At 42.0% G+C, this 24492-nt stretch overlaps 1 protein-coding gene across 1 annotated transcript in view; it reads right to left on the bottom strand.

Annotated features, from left to right (window-relative positions):
• Positions 1–24492, bottom strand: part of PTPN14 (protein tyrosine phosphatase non-receptor type 14) — a 167485-nt gene that overhangs the window by 76544 nt on the left and 66449 nt on the right. Inside the window, exon 3 of the mRNA XM_059994843.1 lies at positions 11955–12124. Coding sequence (XP_059850826.1) covers positions 11955–12124 — 170 coding nt within the window. The remainder of the gene's footprint in view (positions 1–11954; positions 12125–24492) is intronic.

Here is a 24492-nt window from a genome sequence, read left to right as displayed (position 1 = left end):
TTGTACTCAATAAGAGTTTCTACTAAAGCAGGGTTTATAGCGATTTGGGCTCTGCTAATCATCAATTAGGTACCTAGCCCCTTGGTAGCAACGTAATGTCACAACTTGGCTAGGCTGAACTACATTTCCCAGAATGCTCTTCCCTGTATGTTTCCTGTTACCATGGGCCCGGACTGATTCTTCTACCAGGTGATTGACAACTATCCGCACAGCAATTTCTCCTTACCTTACACTATATCTTTGTTATTTAAAACACAAACATTATTTGAATACCCACTGTGTGCTGAAACCCACTATGTGCTTTCTGAATTAATCATCACAGTAACTATGCTGGTATCATCTCTGATTGACAATAAACACAAAGGCTGAGTTTGGGGAGGTTTACAGAGCCTGACCAAGAAACAAATACCTGCAAACTAGGTCTTCTGACTACAGATCTGTGCTCCTACTACAGCAGTTTTGTTTTTGAACTATATTTTATTCCCAGCTACTATTTTCTTTGAAGATTAGACCGAATAAGAGTTCTTTGCTGATTCCATCAATCATTCAAAATATACACACAATGAAGTCTGGCAGATACATAACTTGCATTCATATTTTTCCACCAGTATCCATCTTTTCACAATTGCTCATTTATTTCAAGGATCCAAATTACTGACCTTTTCGAGTTTTCCTTTGATCTATGGGTTTCTCTCTTTAGCGATCACTGTTCAGGTCTTCTGAAGACCTTCTTCAAAACATTTGTTGTCCTGGTCAAAAACATTTGTTTCTAACATTGCTTCCTCTCTCTGATTGTCTGTTAAAGTATCATGCAGTCTGGCTTGCATTTCAGTGAAACTTACGTAAAATTTGCTGGGCTTTGCTCTGAATAACGGTAACACCTTTTTATGCTGGCAGGAAACATTTTTACGCTGGCAACACATCTACTCACTCTGGCCAGCTGCAGCACAAGACTGACGGGCCAACCTTGAGAGCTGGGCTGCTGTAAACTGAAACACGTTGCAACGTGCCCCTGCTATGAGGACTCCTCCCCTCCTCTCACAAATTACACCAGAAAGAATAGTATCATCCTTTCACAGTCACACCTGGGAACCTGACACCAGCTGACACCTTTCTACTGTTTATTTCCAATGTCTCAATTTTCCACTCTTCTAAAGGGCTTAGTGTCATCTGAAAGCTTGGCACTTTCACTCTGTGCCCAGGGCAGCAGATCACTGATAAAAATGTTAAATAAAACCCATCTCAGTTCCAATCTCGACATAATGCTCACCCCATTCAAAGAAGTACCTGTTCTCCCTTACCCTTTGTTTCTGCTGTCTAAACTACTTCCTTCCCTTGGACAAAACACATCTCTTCCAGTACCACAGGGTGTCTTAGCTATTGCAGGGCAAGGGAGGCGAGGACAGGCCAAGGCTTTTGGAAGTTTAAATAAATCCTCTCCCCGGGCTCTCCCACGTCTGCATTCTTGGTTCACCTAAAACCATTCCAGCATTGGCTGAAGAGTCCGACTTCTCTGTCTCTAAGCAGTGGTGTGACTATGGGCCAAGCCCCTTTATCTCTCTAGTTCTCACTTCTCTCACCTGTACAATAAAATAACTGGCCTCTGGAATCTGTGGCGTTTCACATTTGGATATAAAACTATGATTCTGGTAAATCTGTCTTGATAGGTGGCAAACTACTTTCTCAAATAGGCTATGTTTGCTTAATACTTAGGTGATTTTTTTTTTTTTTTTTTTGGCCTACAGGACATTTGGTACCTTTGTGACGGATGGAATCTTTTATGAGTAATCAGAGATGAGGCAGATATTGAAACAATAATGGGGAAAACTCTGAAAGACTTAAGCCACATCTCCACTACATAAAGTACAGAATACGTCATCTAGCACCCTGGAGCGATCTGACATAGAAACAAACTTTTCAGACGAGGATGTAAGGAAAATGATACTCCCACATCCAGCTGAACCATCTTCAGTTTCTGGTAGGTGGCTAAAGTGTTAAGACAGTTGGACTCTGAGTGGCGAAAACCCAACTGGGCCAATGCGGAGCTATGGGTTGATCCCAGTACTGAGAAGCACTTCAAGTTATATAGAAAGCACAAGTATCAGCAGTCACAACCTAATGCCTACAGGGCCAGCAGGTCACATGAAGGAATCCATGTCGCTGACTGTAACACCACAGGGAGTCGGGGAACTGGGCAAACTAGACAGCCTATACCTATCTGTAAGGCATCCAAATTCAATTCTTAAAAAAATGGTCCAGGGCTTCCCTGGTAGCGCAGTGGTTGAGAGTCCGCCTGCCGATGCAGGGGACAGGGGTTTATGCCCCGGAGCGGCTGGGCCCGTGAGCCATGGCCGCTGAGCCTGCGCGTCCAGAGCCCGTGGTCCGTAACGGGAGAGGCCACAGCAGTGAGAGGCCCGCGTACCGCAAAAAAAAAAAAAAAAAAATGGTCCAGGTAAAACAAAACCCACCAGTAGACCAGAATCAGCTCTCGTGCTGCCAGCGTACGATCTCTGACTTTACGGGTACTTCATCCCTCTGGATTTCTTTGCTGACACTTCAGTAGGAACTAACGGCCCCACCTCCCATTTCTCTGGTAACGCTGGGGAGTAAAGGGACATGTGGACGAGAGTATTTCTCTGGCAAACTAATGTAAAAGATTCAACTACTTTGATGGACGAAATCTCCGCTTATTAGTAATAAAACTTCTATTAGGGAAAAAAACCCACAATCCTTTTTCAGAGAATAATAATAGAGCCCCCTTCATAGGGGTGTAGTGAGGACCGGAAAAGGTAATCACCTAAGATTCTTGGTGCAGAACCTCGTACATAAATGCTAGCCACTCTCATGATTATTATTGTTAAATTCTATCAGGTGATGGAATACAAACTACATGCTTCCATGGAACCTCATAGAATTATCATATTCTCAGGCTGGGTAGGTTTGGAAGTCTTGTACTGGGTCAGAAAACAGCTATACCATAAAGCACAAAAAAAGGATTCTGTGCTTTCTAGATGCTGCTGCTCTGACACTGTAGGCCTCTTTAACGTGGGAATACAGCACATCTGCCACTTCCCTCCTCCTTCCCCACCCACTCTGCCCTGACTTAAGGTCCCTGCACTGAGATCCCAGAAAAAGTAGAGCAAAGGATTCTAAAACATCTACTACTTCCTGTGCCTCTTCCCCGCAAGACTTTTTTAAAACCCCAGCATTGAAATTAACACACCAGTCCCAATCCCACCCATTATAATGATAGCCCTACAAATCCTAGGAATACTTTCTAAGGAAGTGGATGTCTTTTAAAAATCCATAGAACATAGCTGGCATGCTTTGACACGACAGAACACCTCTTCCCATTGCTTCTGTTTATTTTTCCCCTCTCCACCCCTCAGTTGAAGGTAAACACTGCTGTGTGGGATCATCATGTTCTACCAGCTTTTGAAATAAAAAAGAATATTCTAAAATTTTAAACCCTGCTCTCTTATAAATCTTTATCGTTTCATGAGTCAAATGGATCCTTCTCAGTCTTCTGCAATGTAACTCTGATAAAGAACCATTTGAAATCAATGAATGAGTGAGTAAACAAACGAATAAATGTACGTTTGAAAATCAAGGAATACACAAAGAACAGAAGTATTACCCTTGCTTAAGATTTCAAGTTATTTTCGAAACAGCTCAAGAGAAGCACATGATTTTTGTTTGCTTTTGAAAATTTCAGAATAGATCATCAAATACTAGTAAATAGGGACTTCCCTCGTGGTCCAGGGGTTAAGAATCCGCCTTCCAATGCAGGGGACACGGGTTCGATCCCTGGTAAGGGAACTAAGATCCCACATGCTGCAAGGCGACTAAGCCCATGCACCACAACTAGAGAGCCCACGCACCTCAACTACAGAGCCCGCGAACCGCAACTACGGAGCCTGCACGCTGCAACAAAGAGCCTGCACGCTGCAACTAAGCCACAACTGAGCCAAAAATAAATTTAAAAAAAAAAACAAAAAAAACCTAGTAAATACACATTAACCATACGATTGAAAATGAGAATCTTAACACTTTAAAAGCAAAGGGTTTTGTTTTTTTTTGAGGTATACTATTGATACTTCACCTATTTGGCAGAAACTTTGCTTTACTAATGGTTAAAGCATAGAGAAGCATATCTTGCTTTACAAAGGGTGAAAATCAAATGTCAGGTGCATTAAAGAAACCTAACATTACATGAAGGCTCCTTTTGAAACATGAATGATGCCACGGACCTATTTCCATTTGAAATTCCAATTTTTCCATTTATTATAGAACACCTACAATAAATAATAATAATGTCAAGTGATATTATTAAAGAACACTGATTTATTTTACCATTTGTTTTCTCTCCCCTAAAGGGAAAGAATATCAAAGAAACACCCAGATTGTGTTTAAGTGTTAACTTCATTTTATTTGTGTAGACCTCATTGTTCTACCGGCAGTGTGTTGCCTAAATAGCTACCTCCCTACATATTCTTGCAATCTATATCTTTTTCCTGTGAGAGGAAAGAGAAGGATAAAAAGTAATTCCATGCATCTGGAAGACTTGGTATGATGAGGTAGGCACTAAGGTGTGCTTTCGATTTAATTAAGAAAAGTATAAACTTTGTGGAGTCATCTTCTTCAAAGCAAAACATGCGGAAATCCTAGTTGAGGATTGAGATAAGCTAATTGATCAGCTTCCCTAAAGGAAATTCAACTGATTTTATAACAGTTCCCCAAACTCTACAGGATTTTCCAGTAAGTCAAGTCCAGGAGCAGAAATGGTTACCAGGACCTCAATTTTATTTTCATATTTGCAGAGACAGTGAAAATTTTATTTGTGTTCCCCCATGGTTTTTGTTTGTTTGTTTGCCTTTTTACCTTTCCTCTTTGATCACACCCATAACAGAAGACTCAGATCTACCCAGAGCTAAGAGCAAAAGTCACAAGGCAACAATAAAACAAGCAGAGATGAACGAACAGGGATGGAGGTAGGAGGCTGTCCTGGGCAGGACTGGCTACAAAATCTGCAGAGTCTAGTGAAAAATGAAAATGCAGCGTTCATTATTCAAAAATTAAGAATTTCAGGGACTTCCCTGGCGGTCCAGTGGTTAAGACTCCGTGCTTCCACTGCAGGGGGCATGGGTTCGATCTCTGGTCGGGGAACTAAGATCCCACGTGCCCCGGGGCGCAGCCAAAAAAAAAAAAATTATTAAGAATTTCAGAAGAACAACAGCAGTGCACTGAGCCAAGTGCAGGGCTTTTCTGAGCCTGGGGCTCCGTGCAACTAACTGCACAGGTCACAGGTCCTGGAAGACACTTACCAGGCTCCCTGGGTAAGCTTTCCAAACAAACTCCAATAAGTCAAACATGTAGAGATGAAATAAAAGCTGCTTGGAGATACAGCTCTTTTCAGGAGAGAGAGGACGTGTTGAGATCTGTTCATTTTGTACTCCCACTGACTAGCAGTGTCTAACACGGAACAGGTACTTAAAATAAAGGCTGAAATGAAAAATAATGCAAATGGCAACTAACATTTTCATCAACTCATCTCCTTTGGGAAAGCAATTCTCGCCTTCAAGATTGCTCTGCTTGTTGCAGACAGCCATTTTCCTCTCTCATCTCATCATACATGACATTAGCCACACAGCATGATGGTTGAGATTGAATCCCAGTATAAACAGCATCTTAAAATATCTAAAATATCTGGCAGGAACAACTCTGTTCTCAATCATCAACAGAGAGAGAACAAGTTCTCATTCACCCGCTGGAGCTGGCCAGGAGGAGGATTTGCCATTCTCAGCAAATTATATTATCCACGGGGAATTCATGCTGAATTTTAAGTCTGATTTGAAGAGAGTCCCTATTTCCCAGCCCACGGGTAAACTTTAAATAGCCATTAAAATGACATTTCAAAATAATAAAAGAATTCACAGAACCGGGGAACAAAATAAATGGTGTTGTAAAAGGAAATGGAAACGTTACCATAATTAGAGCTTTTAAAAGAGACATTTTAAACACTGGTTGAACACTGACTTGTTTATAATAGCACTCAAGGCAGATGGCAAGAGACTAAAAGGGAAACCATAGGTATTTACTAGAAAGGTAAGGTGAAGAGAGCTTTTGTAAGGTCATTGGAACCACTTCTTGAAACCTAGTTTAAAAAAAAAATCAAAATACCAATTTAACCTTTATGGGGATGTAAGGCTTCACCTAATCTGGCTTTGCCATCAATATAATATGCCAGAGGCCCAAACTATGTAATTGGAAGAAAAGGGGGGTTACCACTGCCCCCCCACCATAGTCTAACAATGTAATAACGTAACTCTCTTGTCACTCACCATCACAACAAAAATGCACTCACGCTCTTTATGGTACCTGAACAGTGCAGCTTTCAATGTGGGCATTTATTTTCAGTTAGTGGAATGACACGCTGTCCGGTAAGTTCTTCCCAGACAGGAGCTACATTTAACATTGTAGAATGCCCCCTACAAGCCCATACAGAGATTAAGTATTTTTCAAAATCCTTCTGGAAAGAACTGCTAGGCAGCTTTACCGAGCAGACTAGAATATAGCCTCATAGTCCAGTACTTTAGAGAACTTGAGACGTGTAAGGAGAACGGTGATTCCAAGAGTAGAGTGACCCACAGAGGCTGAGAAGTGTAGAAAACACAAGAGGCAGCACCGTCTAGATGGAGAGAGCTTGGAACAGGTCCCACAGACCCGAAGTTTCCACCAGAATTCCACAATGTGTCAAGACTGTCCTTGGCCGGTAGAGCAACTGTGCTGGCCACAGCAGTGGTTCCACTGCTTTGCATCAAAACGATGCTTACTTCTAGGAAGGCGGATGGCCGCACCTCAACAGCAGGCTACAAATGTGTTCTGGAAAAGTAGGAAAGGTTATCTGCCCTCATTAGGACAATTAAAAGCCCCTTAGCACTATGCAAACAGACCATTCAACAGGGATAATGCAAAGACAAACATGTTCTGATAACAGAAAAATGTCCCAGGATTGAAAATTTTAGAAACCATGTATGCAGTCAGCAACTTCAACCTTGAAGCCAATTCACTCTTCAAAAATTACTTTTTCTCTTAAAAGTGTTCTCTTTAGTATTGAAAAAACTAAAGAGGGACTTCCTCACTGGAGGAAGACTTGGAAAAACCCCAGACCTAAACGAAAAGCAGTGATCTTGGCCAACAGCTTTCTGGTTTCCCCTGGCTATTATTAAGGATCCTTCTGTTTGACTAAGAATTTCTCCACCTCTCACAAACCATCTTTTTTCTTTCTGTGTCCAGAAAAAATCTGAAAACCATGTGTTTATAATGAGCCTGTTGCTATGCACATCATTAAAACACATTACAAAAATCTTTCCTTTGAGTCAGAAGGAGGACAGGATGGGGGAAGATGAACTCCTAGCCAGAGTCCCTTTGCTGAGCAGATAAGCTGGTAAAAAGGGAGATGAGAAACAAAGCAAAACGGAAAAAAATATGGTGGTCCCATCCCTTGAGTCATTTTAGCCAAAGGAGGAAAACTAACATTTTTAAAGCCCCAAGGTAATGTATCTTACAGTTTGGAACAGGGCTAACAAACTCTCTTCCTAATCTCTTTAATTCCTATGGTTTCATGACTCATCTTCCATCTGTCTATTAGTGTGTCCTTTTCACCAGCTTTTTCACACTTCTGTAAGACTATCAGGAGTTTTGTTTTGTTTTGTTTTTCCCCTTTTATGTGTACTTCTGTGTGTATTCTCCTTTTGATATCTTTGGTCTTCTATTCAGTTACCACCTAAATGTAGGTCCTGAACTGTCCGTGTCGTCCCCTACTCCCCATAGTATCTTGGCCTTTTTCCCTCACTTACGAAGAGATTTGTTCTGCAAAAGGTCATATCCTGGAAATGAGATGAGACAAAGCATATCAAAATTATTGTCAAAAAACAAAGATTCTCGATTTTCTAACTTAAAAAACCTGGACTTGATAATCTTAAGTCAATCACCTTCTTAAACAGTTTGCAATCAACATTCTTCTCCAATTTTTGTTGTATTGTTCCAAATACTGTGTTAACCTGCAAGTTTTCAAGGGTAGACCGTCTGAAGATGAGAAATGAAACATACGTCTTTTAAATATATCTTTCTTTCACCCCTGTGTGTTTTTATATGGGTTCACACACATGCATGCACACACGCGTGTGTGCACACGCACACACACGCACACACACAGAGTATTAATTCCAAGCTCTTTGTCCTTAATCAGAAAAGAAATGGCTGGTCCCGACTAATGCTATAGAACCTGTTTTACTCTCCAAGAGAAGTAGCCGAACCATTGCAAACATGTGTTGGGTGAAAACAACTGTGGTTGGCTCCAGACAAAGGCTTATTTTTTAAGCACAGATGGTTGAATGGTTGCCTCCTCCAAAGGGTTGCCCACAATGAAAGATTTCTATTTCTAATCTATGCAAACATCTTACTCTGCGGGGCATCACAAAGACTAACTGTTCTGTGTCAGATGCTGCGGATCCCAGGTGCTCTCAGAGAAGCCAAAGCCCACCTCCACCTGAGATGCCTGGTAACTCAGGTAACAGGGGCTGACTGGGGAGTGAACCACTAACCGGCTCCTCATGAATGCTGCCGGGGCCCTCTGTCAAACATTCCTCTGGAATCCTGCCCCCCGCCCCCCCCACTGCTTCTCCTTGGCTGCTCTGCCTGGAGGACAGTTTCAATATTCAGTTGAGACCCCAGATGCTTCTAAAACCTCCTAGGAAGGCTCAGATTCCCAAGGGCTCCTAATGACGGTTGGTAGCACTCTTCACCTTGAATTCAGCTCTTCTATTCATCTCTAATATCAAACCCAGAAATCCTGAGCACTTAAAACTGTTATTCTGTTCAAACCAGTCTCCTTTACCCTCTAGTCTATATGCCTAAAACCCAGGTGAGTCTCAGTAGATCACACCTGGGTCATTGTTGGTGTCCCTCAACCTTCCCAAGTATATGTATTCCTTTTTTCTTTCTTTTTTTTTCCCCGGCCATGCCGTGTGGCTTATAGAATTTTAGTTCCCCAACCAGGGATTGAACCCGGGTCCCCCCCAGTGAGAGGGCTGAGTCCTAACCCCTGGACCACCAGGGAATTCCCTCCTTTTTTCTCTTTGTTCTCCCTCTATCAATGTTCCTTTCTTTATTTACAACACTTTTCTCTATTATTTCTCCACCTCCCTTGCTCTGACCCCACCGCCCCCACCGCCCCCCCACCCCCCCAGGCACATTCCAGTTTTACGGCCCCTTGGGACAACAAAAATTCCTGCAATGCTGGGGGGGGAGGGGGAGGACCAAAAAAAACTTCATGCAAACCGGCTCCTAATTTTAAACATCCTTTCCCATAAAGAGAAGGTTATACCTGAAATCTACATAGGTTAGTTCCAATGTTTAAGTCTAAAAAATGTCCTTCAAAGTTTTGTATTATTTTCTGTTAGTTTTTCTCATCAAACAACAGTAACAGAGTTTGCTTCAAAATCCTGTGTTGAAAAACCCTTCTTTCCTTCCTTATCAAACTTCTTAAATGAACCAACCTAACTGAGCAAAAAGAAATTCAAAAGTTCCTACTCTATACCTCAGTTTCTGAGATTGAAACACTTTTTGTTTCAGCTTATAAATGCAAATATTGACGATCAAATAATGCAGCATTAAGTTTACTTATCTGGAAAATCTAAAACTGTAAAGAGCTTTAGAGGTTAACTAACTTATTGATTCCCAAGTCTGAATGAACATCAGAGCTACCTGAGGAATATTGTTTATTTTAAACAACACATCCTCGTGGACCCCAGTCTGAGACATTCCAGTTCAGACTTCTGGTGCGGCCCTGGAATCCATATTTATAATAAATGCTTTGGGTAATTATGATCTAGCAGGCCCTGGTCTGTTTGAGAACCACTGATGATTCCAACATTCTTCCCAATATGGCGGTCTCCTCTACAAGACACTACATGGGCTATCACTCTGCTACAGCATTTTCAGAGACTGGGGCTCTTGCCCTTTTATAAGTCTGCTTACTCCACTTTTTTTTTTTTTTTTTTTTGCGGTACGCGGGCCTCTCACTGTCGTGGCCTCTCCCCTTGCAGAGCACAGGCTCCGGACGCGCAGGTCCAGCGGCCATGGCTCACGGGCCCAGCCGCTCCGCGGCATGTGGGATATTCCCGGACCGGGGCACGAACCCGCGTCCCCTACATTGGCAGGCAGACTCTCAACCACTGCGCCACCAGGGAAGCCCCTGCTTACTCCACTTTTACATGGCTTTATTATTAGAAAGCCTGTTCTTATGTCGAGCCAGATAACCGAAGTCTTTCAACTCCTTGAACTTCATTATTACCGGCCCTAATTTTGTGCTCTGGAGCTGACACAGAATTGCCTCCCCATGAGAGTCCAAAGGCAGCTACTGTACCCTTGCAAGTCTTCATTTTTCTGAGCTTAAACAAGCTTTTTTTTCTTTAACTTCATACAGCACAATTTCTGAGTCCCTCACCATTTCAACTGCTCTTCCTGAACAGACCTTACAGGATAAATCTGTCTAGAGGAATACCACTTCATTTTTTTTTTTCTTACGGGCTGTACTTTTCCCAATATGCATTAATTTATAGTCCATGTTTCATCCTTGGCACTCATTCTCTTGCATTTAATGGTCCAAGAGCCATGAATCAGCAAGTATTTCTTATTTACCCTAATGCTGTGTTCCTAACACTGTGTAAAGTACTCAAGGATTCAAAAGCTGGAGGAAATCATCTTGCTTTGATTTGACTTGAGGAGATTTGAGGAGATAATTTTTTGGACAGAAAGGACTTAAATAAATGAAATCACTTGAAAACAGTGCACGATGGTACACAATCAAGTGCTTCAAATGAATGACACCTGAAAGACTGACATAGGTTTCCTGGGTCAGACTGTCGGCTCTCTCATGGCCTGTGTTTATAGAAATACCACCTATTTAACAATGATATGGGTTAAAAAAAGAAGAAGATGGACACTATCACCTTAAAATGTAAACAAAAATTTCAACTGCATCCTTATTTCAGAAATTTAAAATCTAAGAAATGACACAGGCAATAATCAAGTAGAATACTGTTCCTTCTACCTGGGATGCCGCTGACATTGCTTCCCAAGCACTCTGAACGCCATGATCCAAGTAAAAGGCTTAAAGTAGAGGGTTTATGCGATTCCCTTCAGTACCGGAAATAACAGAATGATAAGGAGACACCCCCGCCACCTGCATATTTGAACGAACACCAACAAAAACGCACTTGTTTCATTCACAGAATCGCAGACTATCAGAACGTTTGGGACTCATTCAAATCCCTCACTTTACAGATGAGGGAAAAACATCACTTCAAAGATGGCACATGGTTTCTCTCCCAGGTAAAGTAGCCAATGAGCAGGAGGGCGGGGCTCATCCCCAGATCGCTCTGCCCTTGGCTTCCTGCCTCCTCGTATTCAACCCACGAAACCAGAACTCTTGCCCTCTCAGCGCTTTCCTCAACTCTACTCCCATCTTCAGTTACCTTCTCAATCCTCAAATCCAGAGTCTGACGATGCATTTTGGTTGGGGACATTTTGAGGGAAGGACTGGACCAAACGGTTTTAGGTGGTTAATTTTTCATGAAATCCTAGCATATTGATTTTACCCACAGTCTATGCTGCTAGACACAAAATTCTACGTGCTTCAGGGTCACTGCGACCTCACTAGCAGTATAGGGAGCCGCTGGGGTTAGCTACATGGATTCAAACAAAAATTCTAAAGCTGCAAAGCAACTGGTAAACAATTCCCAACTATGCCACCCTCTTCCCCCACCACACACACACACACACACACACACACACACACACACCCTAAATCAACCAGCTCATCTACTTCGTCTGAAGCCTCACAGTTAATCCACATCCTACTTGGAACACGGAGGAAAAAATGTACCTACCTTGTGGCCTCTTGCTGAAGCCACGACACATTTGGCACATAAAACATGACTCCAAAGAAAAGCAGAGGCTCATTAGCAAATTTGTCCAGATGTTTCTTCAGAGGTTTCTCCAGCTCCACCCATCGTGCTTGCTGGCTCTTGCTGAGAAACCAAAGGCCAAAGTAGTGCGTCTAGATAAAAGGATAAAACAGCGTCAGTTCACGGTTACAAGGGGCATCCTGAGACCACACAGGAAATAAGACTCCAGCACCTTACCTCCCCTTTGGTGCCTCAGCCCGTACACAAGGATCCGGCTTTTACTTTTGAACTTTGGGACACATGAAAAGAAACCACAGGTACCCAGTACTGTAATCTACCCTGAGTCTCCAGATGCAGTATTCCTACCCATTGCTGCTGTTTGTACATGTGGGTACTGACGCACCTATGCTAGGTAAGCAGGGGTGATGCAGAGTGGGGACAGTGTGGACTTATTCTAAGATCTCAAGGCTGACTTCCCTGTGCTAGTGAAGCGCAGGAGCAGAGGCAAACACAGCTCTCTCACCTGCTACAAAGTAACTGTTCAACTCCAAAGAGGAAACCTTCTGCCAACGTTAAGCTTCAGCAGTGTAGATATTTTCATACAGTACCGGATTGGAACAGAAAATTGATTCACTGTTTAAGCTTTAATGAAGTACTTTTAAAAAACATCGGCCTCGACCACTTCATTATACATGAACTGCGGGGAATCTCTCCCCGGCATTAAGCAGGGAGAGCGGAAGTAGCCCCTCTTCACAGCTGCCACAGGAGCCCCTGGTGGCTGTTCTTGGCACATGATGGGGGGATTTGAGAGATGAGAGTGAGATTTTCACCCTTAGACTTGAAGCCTCAACCAGGTTAGTTTTGAACAACGTGCTAAATGATTAAAACAGGTACTTTTATGCATCCAATCCTGTCTTTACATTAATTCATGCTAGGATTTCAGGATTAGCACACAGTCGCTAAAAAATAGATCACTGCTTTTGAAGCATTCTTTTATATTGCAATTATAGCCTAGAATGGTTTACAGCACACCTGGAAAGCCGCCTTCAAAGGAATCATTTCATTACAATGTTTAATTTCCAAAGGCATTTTTGCGCCGACCTTCCCACTCCAGCCGGCTGCCACCTCAACAATACTATAGATCAATCCCCATCACCACCCCACCAAAATCTGTAATCAAGTTTTGACTCTGACTTTACCAGAAAACCAGACACATCCTTCCCTACATAAAGCTGCAGACCCAAAATACTCTAAAGGATATTTTTAAACGGGTGTACTTTCAGATGGGACCATTTCCTCCATGATTTTCCGAAGGGCAAGTCCGTACCAGAAATCTATGCATTTCTTGAGCAACAAAATGCCAATGAACAGAGCCGAGGTTCTATTTCTATCAACTTGGACCAACTTGCTTGAGTGAATTCTGACCCTATTGTTCATTTCCCAGCTCCAGTGAGCCCATTGGTTGTTCCAATGGGACTGATGACGTAGGGGAAATGAAATGTGGCTGAACAGAGAGAAAACAGGCTTTGAAGTCAGTTTATCTCCCAGCTTTTACACTCTGTCTTGATAACTTTATACAAGTGATGGAGCCTCCGAGGGTCTCAGAGCTTTCTCATCTGTAAAACGGGGATGGTGATTACAACCATCACCCACAGGCTGTTAGGGGTGTAAATGAGATAATGCCTGTCCACGTGTGCGTGGCCCACATTAAGTAACTACTTCATAAACGGTGACTTCGGTTGCTGCTCCTATTATCACCATGATCATCATCCTCAGTGAGTGAAGGCAGGCAAGCCTCAAGAATCTTTGTCATCGTGCTATTGGCATCTCTATCGACCACAGAATCAGAAAACAGAAGTTAAAAGACGCAGACGTAGAGAATGGTCTTAAGGACACGGGGAGGGGGAAGGGTAAGCTGGAACGAAGTGAGAGAGTGGCATGGACATACATTCACTACCAAATGTAAAATAGCTAGCTAGTGGGAAGCAGCCGCATAGCACAGGGAGATCAGCTCAGTGCTTTGTGACCACCTAGAAGGGGTGGTATAGGGAGGGTGGGAGACGCAAGAGGGAGGAGATATGGGGATATATGTATATGTATAGCTGATTCACTTTGTTATACAGCAGAAACTAACAATACACTGTAAAGCAATTATACTCCAATAAAGATGTTAAAAAAAGAAAACAGAAGTTATCTAAAGATAAAGGAGAAAAAGCAAGCAAAAGCAGAAGCTGGAAGGCCTATAAATAACCTAAAAATCTAAAAGGTATAAGAAAAAAAAAAATCACAAAGCAGTGCCTCCCCGAAGATTTTCTTTAGAGTCTCATTGTAGGTGTTCATGGGACACTGGAACATCACTCTGATGCTTTCCTAGGGGATCTATCATGTGGGCTTAGGCTAACCTTAAAATGAGGCAATCTGGGTACTTAATAAACCGTCTGAAAAGGGTCCAAGGCAGTTCTGCATTATACTGAATTCCTTCATGGAGCACAGCGCCATATGAGGGTATTCCACCATATTGTAGATGGCTAGTAATGAGTTTGCATATGATAAATGAGGTAATATATGTAAACAGTGACAGGCTATGTGATAATTATTTTAGTTGAAAAAGAGCCCTTTTATAAGCATAGGTGGCGAAAGGGAGGGCAAACTTTGCAATTGCTTAACAAGCCAACCATGATTTACTATCTTTCACTAAATGGAGTCTTCACATTTGGAGCTATGATTTTATGGTCCATACTTCATTCAAATTGTAACATTCACTCAAATTAGTAACATTCAAACTATAAAGGGTCCACAGTAACTGCATAAACATTCTACAATTGATTTTGGGAAAAAAAAAAAAGATTTAACTTTTACTTCTCCTATGCTTTGAAGGCCGGTATTTTAAATTTCCTTTTCTCATTCCCACCCAATCATTAAACCAGAACTGAGCTCCCCGCTTCAAAAAAAAAAAAAAAAAAACGCAATTTCCCTCATGGCACAGTGGTTAAGAATCCGCCTGCCAATTCAGGGGACACGGGTTCGAGCCCTGGTCCGGGAAGATCCCACGTGCCACGGAGCAACTAAGCCCATGCACCACAACTACTGAGCCTGCGCTCTAAAGCCCGCAAGCCACAGCTACTGAGCCTGCGTGCCACAACTACTGAAGCCTGCATGCCTAGAGCCCGTGCTCCGCAACAAGAGAAGCCACCGCAATGAGAAGCCCACGCACCGCAATGAAGAGAAGCCCCCGCTCGCCGCAACTAGAGAAAGCCCACGCACAGCAACGAAGACCCAACGCAGACAAAAATAAATTAATTAAAAAAAAAAACACCCTGAGAAAGAATATTCCATGGAGTACACATACATGCATGCACAAAGATACATTCATGCACACGTGCACACACAGAAAAGGAAGATGATGAGGTACAAAAGAAATCATTGTATGATAATAGTCTTGAGCCATAATTAACAGTACAGAATTCCAAATAACAAGGTAAACCACTTCCAATGCCAAAACCTAATCCATGGCGTAAGCTATTTTTGTTGCTGCAACACAGTCTTTTCCAGAGGACACAGGGTATTTCTGGGTGACTCACCATGCATTTATCCAATGAAACAATTATTTAACTATTCAAGAAATGGGGTTCCAATGCAGAGGCAGGTAATCTGGAGGACACAGTTTCTACATACTACGGCTGGAACGACCTAGTTTTAGAAGTGCTGTATTGAGTTATTTAGGAGGAAGGGAAGTTCATTTATGAGATCCCCATCCACACACTGTTTTGTGAAGCTCTGCCCCAAGTAACCTTCTCCATTCCCCCCCCTCCCCGCCCCCCGCTCTTCCCCTAGCCACATCCCTGCTCTGGAGTATTCAATGGAGGAGAAAGACCCTGTCTCAAAGTTCTTACCCTGTTCTGTTCAAGTTCACACGGCAACACATTTATTCAGCCATGTCTACAAAATTCATCACAGGAAATGGAATCAGAACCTAACCACTCACTTAAACTAACATGTGCACCAATCAACTTCTGTGTGTCAGCCAAGGGGCCATTACTCCCATCAAGCCCAGCTGAGACCACACCAGGCCTGTTCATAAGCGACTTGCCAATTTCAACTCCAGCTGAATTCTGAAAGCTGAGCTTCACTGCTAAACGCTGCCAGATGGTTGAAGGAAATGTGGTGGATTCCAAATAGAAATGGTAGAAATGGCTACCTCCTCCATGACCAAAAGGATTCCACCATATTGCCCAAGAAAATGCCTGAGACACTTGTTTGGTTTATCTCCAAAGCACCAAACATAAACCAGGTCCATCTAATCCTCAGGATACCTCTGTGTGAGCTCTAAATCCCATTTTATTTCTCTAGTTTTCTTTAGAAAACAGCTCTGGTGCCATGAATTCTGCAATGAGTTCATTGCAATAAGAAAAGACAGGGCTTCCCTGGTGGTGCAGTGGTTAGAAATCCGCCTGCCAATGCAGAGGACACGGGTTCGTTCGAGCCCTGCTCCGGGAAGATCCCACATGCCTCAGAGCAACTAAGCCCGTGCGCCACAACTACTGAGCCTGCGCTCCAGAGCCCGCGAGCCACAACTACTGAAGCCCGCGGTTAGAGCCCATGCTCCACAACAGGAGAAGCCCCCGCTCGCTGCAACCAGAAAGAGCCCGCGCACAGCAACAAAGACCCAACTCAGCTCAAAATAAATAAATAAATAAATTTATTAAAAAAAGAACAGAAAAGACAGAAGAACCGGTTCCCAGGGAAAGCAACCACATCTCTGAATCAATTGCTAAAAATGCAAAAATGCATTACTAAAAAAATAATGTAAGAAGAGCCACATAAATTGTCATTTTCATATGAGTAGCTCCCTGGTTTATTTGGTTTGGAGTTTTGCATTTTAACAGGGAAGGATAAATGTATGTGAGCCCTCGAAAACAGGCTAGTTTCTTCAGTGGCAGATTGGCATGTGAATCCTTCAGTGTCATAATAAGAGCCCTCTTCCGGTATCATGAAAAGATTGTAGTAAATAAGGCCTTTAAAAAGGGATGTTTTTGATTGATTTCTTCATTTATTTGTAAATATGGTGTTATCCCCCACGGTAGCTATTAATAGGGAAAGATATTTTTTGAGGGTCTTGTTTTTCTAGTATGACAATGACACAGCTTTAATGCTAACTATTTATAAGGGTTACAGACACAGTCTTGGCAATTACTAGGGATTAAATCCACGATCTTATCTCAAGCATTCTGAAGAGTTAATCATCCAGAAGCAAAAGTTTAAAATACTTTCCATTAGGTTGTAATAGGGTCCCTGTCGTAGCCAGTATATTTCAGTTGTAAATTAAGAAACAAAGAGGTTGAGACACCTTCACATAAAATATATAGGAATTACATACAAGCATTCAAACTTTCACGGAGGCATGGAAAATACTCCAAAAGGTGACTAGACACAGACTCTGAAAGCAGCGCTTCACGCAATTACATTCCAAATGCTTTGGAAAATAAACCACCATACATCAGTTGGATAACTGCAGAAAACAACTTGTGTACAATCAACCTCTGCTCTGGATAGTCTGGGATTTCTATAACTGGCACGTCTATAATTAACAACTGCACCATCTTCATTTTCCTAGTCAATCTTTTCATAAAAGTACAGGAAAAGAAACTGCAGAGTAACACAGACCCAAGAGGCAAATCTCATAGCCAAGAAAATTCACTCTTCTGAGGCTGCATGACTCACTCGGAATATACAAAAAGATGAAGACCAGGGGATTACTTCACCTACGATCTCTGTATCTAGAAAATAGACACTAGCACCAATTTACCTTACAGAATTGACATCAAGCTAGTAAGATTTCACATCATAATCTTTACAAAGACAAAAAGCAATGCAAAACTCAGAACTTTCCCCAGCAGAGGACTCTTCAATCAGTTCTTAATTATGGTTGATTATTTTAGTCCTCTGCAAATACAAACATATATAGATATGCTTAAGCTAGCTACAAAATACAGCAAATTCCACTATTATCTGACAGGGCCAGGGAATGAAGTGTTCGAGTACTCCCATTATCACAGATAAATTTCCAATTCCCAAAAGATTAACATAAAATCAAGCCATAGAAATGTCCTTAATGTAGGTTAGCTTTACTCTGATGAAAGGAAATGCATGTTAAGATTCTGTACCTTTGTAAGCTCTAGCCATTATGAAAAGAGCAAAATGTGAGACATTTCTACCATAGCTGATAGCTCTGGATAAATCAGCTTTCAGTAAAGATGAAAATATAAATTTGCAAAAGAAAAGGGGAATAACTTAGAGGCTAATCACCAACGCTATGAAATGATTATGGATTTTTTTAGGCTCCTTTAAAAACCAGGGCTCTTAGTTTAGCCTTAGAAGAGGCCCAAGAGTTATCAAATTTATTCTTCCCCAAAGTGCTGAATTTCCGAATAAAACAACAGTTCTCTACCTTGAATAGAGTATAGCCATGAAAAGTATTCTCACGTACCTGTGTAAAATTATTTATCCCTCCTCCATTTATTATTTTTTAATTAAAAGTAGAGCCATGATTATCCCTAAAGGAAATAATTCTAGCATATTTTTATGTTTTATTGGAATTCTTTATATTCCTTATTATTATTAACATGGCCTCCTTGCTTTTCTTAGAACAGCGGTGTTTAGTAGAAATATAATGTGAGCCAGATATTTTTTTAAATGTGACCTGAATTTTTTAAAATTATTATGCTAACACTACTTCGTTTTATTTATTTATTTACTTACTTACTTACTTATTATTTTGACTGTGCCGGGGCTTTTTTGTGGCATGTGGGATCTTCGCTGCAGCATGCATGCAGACTTCTTAGTTGCAGCCTGCGGACTCAGTTGCGGCATGTAGGCTTCTTAGTTGCAGCCTGCAGACTCTTAGTTGCGGCATGCAAACTCTTAGTTGTGGCATACAAACGGGATCTAGTTCCCTGACCAGGGACTGAACCTGGGGCCCCTGCATTGGGAACACGGAGTCTTACCCACTGGACCACCAGGGAAGTCCCCGAGCCACATATGTAATTTAAAATTTTCTAGTAGCTACATTTAAAAAGTACAAAGAAGTAAAATTTATTTTAATGAAGTCTGTTTAAAGAAGTAAAATTAACTTTAATAAATTTTACTTAAAATGGTATAGGAACTTTCCTGGTGGCACAGTGGTTAAGAATCCACCTGCCAATGCAGGGGATACGGGTTCGAGCCCTGGTCTGGGAAGATCCCACATGCCGCTGAGCAACTAAGCCCATGTGCCACAACTACTGAGCCTGCACCCTGGAGCTCACGAGCCATAACTACTGAGCCCACGTGCTACAACTACTGAAGCCCGCATGCCTAGAGCCCGTGCTCCGCAACAAGAGAAGCCACCGCAATGAGAAGCCTGTGCACTGCAACGAAGAATAGCTCCCGCTCGCCGCAACTAGAGAAAGCCCACATGTAGCAAAGAAGGCCCAATGCAGCCAGAAATAAATAAATTAAAAAAGAAAATAAAATGGTATATTCAAAATACTATGCTTTCAACATGTAACTATTATAAAAATGACTGAGATATATTAACTTTTTTTCATACTAGGTCTTCAAAATCCGCTGTGTCTGTTATACTTACTGCACATTTCAGTTCAAGCTAGCCACGCTTCAAGTGCTCGATAGCCACATGTAGCCAAGGGCTATCCTACTGGGCAGCACAATCTGAAATTAATAACTGTTCAAGGAACTGAAAGATTCTGGCTCAGTGGAAGATCATAGCTTCTAATGATCAAAGCCATCTAAAAATGGAATGAGCAGACTTACAAAAGGGTGAGAGCCCAGACTCTGGAGGGACTGTAGGGGGTCTAGACAGCCTGAGTGGTATCTTATTTTTTTTTTTAACTTTCTATTTTATATTGGAGTATAGTTGATTAACAATGTCGTGTTGGTGTCCGGTGTACAGCAAAGTGATTCAGGTATACATATACATGTGTCTATTCTTTTTCAAATTCTTTTCCCATTTAGGTTGTTACATATTATTGAGCTGTGCTATACAGTAGGTCCTTGTTGGTTACCCATTTTAAATATAGCAGTATGTATATGTCAATCCCAAACTCCCTAACTATCCCTTCCCCCGACCCCATAACCATAAGTTCTGTTCTCTAAGTCTGTGAGTTTGTTTCTGTTTTGTAAAGAAGTTCATTTGTATCATTTCTTTTCTTTTTTTTTTTTTAATTTTTGGCTGCGTTGGGGTCTTTGTTGCTGCGTGCGCCGGCTTTCTCTAGTTGCAGCGAGTGGAGGCCACTCTTCGTTGCAGTGCACAGGCTTCTCATTGCAGTGGCTTCTTTTGTTGCAGAGCACGGGCTCTAGGCGTGCGGGCTTCAGTAGTTGTGGCTCATGGGCTCTAGAGCGCAGGCTCAGTAGTTGTGGTGCACGGGCTTAGTTGCTCCACGGCATGTGGGATCTTCCTGGAGCAGGGCTCAAACCCGTGTCCCCTGCATTGGCAGGCAGATTCTTAACCACTGCACCACCAGGGAAGTCCCTGTATCATTTCTTTTTAGAGTCCGCATATAACATACTATATTTCTCTTTCTCTGTCTGACCTGAGTAGTGTTTTGCAGAGGAGACCGCCATATTAAGTGCTTCCTATGTGCCCAGCACTGAGATATGGTGGCAACTTTGCAAAAACTAATTCATTTAATCCTCCCAACAACTTACGGAGGCTGCTACTATTACCATCTTCATTCACAGATGAGAAAACAGAGGCACAAGGTGGTTAAGTAACTATTCAAGATCACACAGCAAATCAGTGGCAGAGCCAGGATTCAAACTCGGACAGTTTGGTCCGAACTCTCATTCCTAGCCACTAAACTCTGCTGTTTCTCCATGTATTTATTTTTTAAAGATAAGGTTAGTCATAAGGCAACATTGTTTTAGCTATTTCTCTCGTAATCTACGGCAATGATTTTTCAAGCCATGTTGGGGTGTGTGTGGGAAGGGCACAAGGAGATGGGGCTCCAGATACCCTATCCACCCCCTCAGCAAACAGAGCAGCTCCATCTTACATACTGAAGTTCCACCTAAGATTTCATTTGGGGAAGAGGAAATCCATTGATCCAAACATATTGTAACTATATTATCAGAATTCTAATTTTCTAAGCCTCCGGTATCTCCCGAGCCTCTTCCTTTAAATAGAGTTCCCAGCCAGAAACTCATACCTGATTTTTTTTCTGAACTTATTTAAAACAATTAAAAATTTTTTTTCTTAAGGGGTTCACGTTATTTCCTCTTGCCAAGTTCTTGTTATGCCCACCTAATTAGCATCTCTGTTCCTCCTGTCACCCAATCCCCATTGTTTTTCAGCTATTTGGTTCTTTTCTTAAAACTCAAGGTGATCATGTCATGCTTCACCTTGAAATCTTTTTACGGCTTTCCATCTCCAGGCAGTGTTTTATTACCCAAACGATTCGAAGAGTATTTACTAGAAGGCTAAATTAATTGTGAAACACTGAGCTCAAACATTTATTTTTTTAACTGCAGAACTTATGAGAGTGTTTCCCAAAGCATCTTACCACATCCCCTTTCTCTGCCACTACACATCCCTGGGAATTAGAATGGTGGAGTCAGTCTACCTGAATTGGAGCCAGTCCAGTGACTACACTGTGGTCTCCCCATCCATAAAATGGGGACAGCAAGAGTAGTCACCTGACAGACTTGTTAGAAAAATTAAATGAGATGATCTATGAAAGGCGCTCAGCAAAACAGGTGGTACATTAAAAGGTGGTGATTATTTTAATTATTTTTGTGACACATTTTAGAAACAATGTTCTACTGGATCTAGTTAAAACTCCTTAGCCAGGTACATCAAACCCTTCAAAAGCAGACTCTACCTACCTACCCACACTCCTATCCTCCCCTCCATGACCCCTACACACACACACACACACACACACACACACACACACACACACACACACACACACAAATCTGTGCAAACTGCACTCTGCCCTTCCCTGAAAATTCCATGTTCTTTCCTGTTTCTGTACCTCGGCACAGGCTGTTCTCTTTGTTTTGTTTCTTGTTTTTCCTATTCTCCCAACTCCAGGGTTTCTGGGAGCAGGGACCCTGGCATATTCTGCTTCCCCAGGGGATGACTGTTTCTGCTAACTAAGCCAGGCCTGGGCACTCTGGATGCCACAGCTGTGTATTCAAAACCAAATTTGACCCTGAAAACGTTTAGCATTATCAGTTCAGGGATTTCTGAGCACGATCCACCTGTTCCCTTTGCTTGGCCCTTGCAATAAACCTTTCTTTGCTCCAAACGTGGACGTTTCAGTTTGTTTGGCCTCACTGTGCATCGAGCACATGAACCTGCATTCAGTAACAGGAGGATAAAGTCATACAGGACACGGTCAAATACTAGCAGAGAGTCAACTGAGACCTCTGGTGACCCAAGGTGACTCAGGGTGACATTTCATTCTGTTGGTAGAGGAATATGTGTTTAACGCTGAAACATGTATACTTTTCAATTCATGTTTGCATATAACATTTGTTTAAGAAATCAGTTTATTACATTAAAAAAAGAGTTTACCATATGGACACACGTCATTATACGTTTGTCAAAATCCACAAAATGTACACCACCAAGAGTGAACCCTAACCTACACTATGGACTTAGAGCATATGATGTGTTAATGTGGGTTCATTGACTGTACAAATGGACCACTCTGGTGCGGGGTGTCGACAGTGGGGGTGCCTGGTGGGGAGGGGACAGGAGGTATAAGGGACTCTCTGTGCTTTCCACTCAGTTTTGCTATAAACCTAAAACTGCCTCAAAAAATACAATTTTTTTTTTTTTTTTGGCCGCACCTGTGCAGCTTATGGGATCTTAGTTCCCCAACCAGGGATGGAGCCTGTGTCCTGCAATGGAAGCATGGAGTCCTAAGCACTGGACTGCCAGGGAATTCCCTACAATCTATTTTTAAGTTATCTAATAAAACATAAATTGTAATTAACATAGATCAAAAATTAAATCAAAATTAGTTTTCCTTTCCTAATATAAATCTACCGTCAAGTTTAGGGCACACCTAAACTACAGAACACTTCTAACGGCAACGCCAAAAATTCACCACACTCTACTTTCCAACACTTCATAAAGACTAAACAATTCATTGTATCTTAGAGGAACTTTTTCTTTCTTCTCTAAAGCACCATCAGCCCTATTTGAAAAATGACCCACATCCAAAGTCAAGTGAGTGTGACAGACCCTGTGTTCACACCCTCCCCTCTGCTCTTGGGCGGGGCATGCATTCCTCCTTGAGGTGTGTCTGGGCAAACGAAGAACAAAGTATTACATTGCTCTGTCTCATCCTTCGATTCAAGAGGACTTTCTATAGGACTGTTTCACAAAAGGCCAATACCTTCAATGTGATCTGTCACAGAATGAAAGCATAAAACCAAAAGAGAAAGTGATGTGTTCTAATGTGGATGCACCTGTTTAGAGCATGTCAAAATAAAGCCGACATTAAACGCAAACCCCATCTTAGCATTAGAAGATCAATCACCCTGCCACACGCGTTGACGGTAGAATCTGGACTTCGCTGCTTTGTCCTTTGTGACGACCCAGTTGTGGGATAATCCAGGGTTGACCTTTGCCCTCTCACTGAGAGAAACAATACTCTGCTGGAACTTAATTATTATTATCATACACATCTCCAGACGCCCCTCACTTTGCACCTTACACTCTGGCTTTACCTGGTGATTCACAGAGATGCCTTCTCCCCATGCCCAGAATGACCTGCCTTCTTTTCCACCTACTGACCTCCTGGGCATCCTTCAAGTCCCTGTTCAAAATGCGAGGGCTCTGTTCATATTTCACTGAGTCTTCCTCTCCCCTAGCTAGGGCTGCGGTGTTCAGTGGAGCAGGCCGTGCACTGCACAACTCTAAGGAGAGCCACTGCCTTTCAGGCCAGCCCCTGCATTGCATTTAGTGTGGATCACATTCAGTCTTAGCTGGTTTTTACATGCTGGATTCCTCTATTAGTCTGTGCATATCTTGAAGGAAAAATTACAACTTATTTATCTTAGTTTCACCAAGTCCCCAAACAGTGTCTGGAACGTTGCGGTTGTTCAGTATTTTCTTTAACGAAAAAATGTTTTTCAAAACTCTCAAACTGGAACAATTATACATTATTAGACACAGCCCTATGCATTTGCCATACTATATCTCTTCTAATATTTACAACAGCCCTGTAAGGTAAGTCAGGTGAGTATCACTATTCCCATTTTATTGCTGAGAAAACTGATTTCCAGAGAAGTTCAATAACTTTTCCAAGGTTACCTAGTAAGTGACAGAACCATAACTTGACTCAAGTTTAAGACTCCAAAGCCTGCACTTATAACTACTTAACCACATACTATACTGCTTCTAACGCATGCAAAGAATATTTAGTTGTTCTCATTTAAGTTACTGGGAATATTCAAAAGTAAAACCACTGCATATATTTTCAAATGATCTATAATGAAAATTTTTATG

Source organism: Delphinus delphis, chromosome 1, assembly GCF_949987515.2.
Source record: "Delphinus delphis chromosome 1, mDelDel1.2, whole genome shotgun sequence".
NCBI lineage: Eukaryota > Metazoa > Chordata > Mammalia > Artiodactyla > Delphinidae > Delphinus > Delphinus delphis.
Note: the sequence above shows the minus strand (reverse complement) of the source record. Positions and strands in the feature narration are given on the sequence as shown.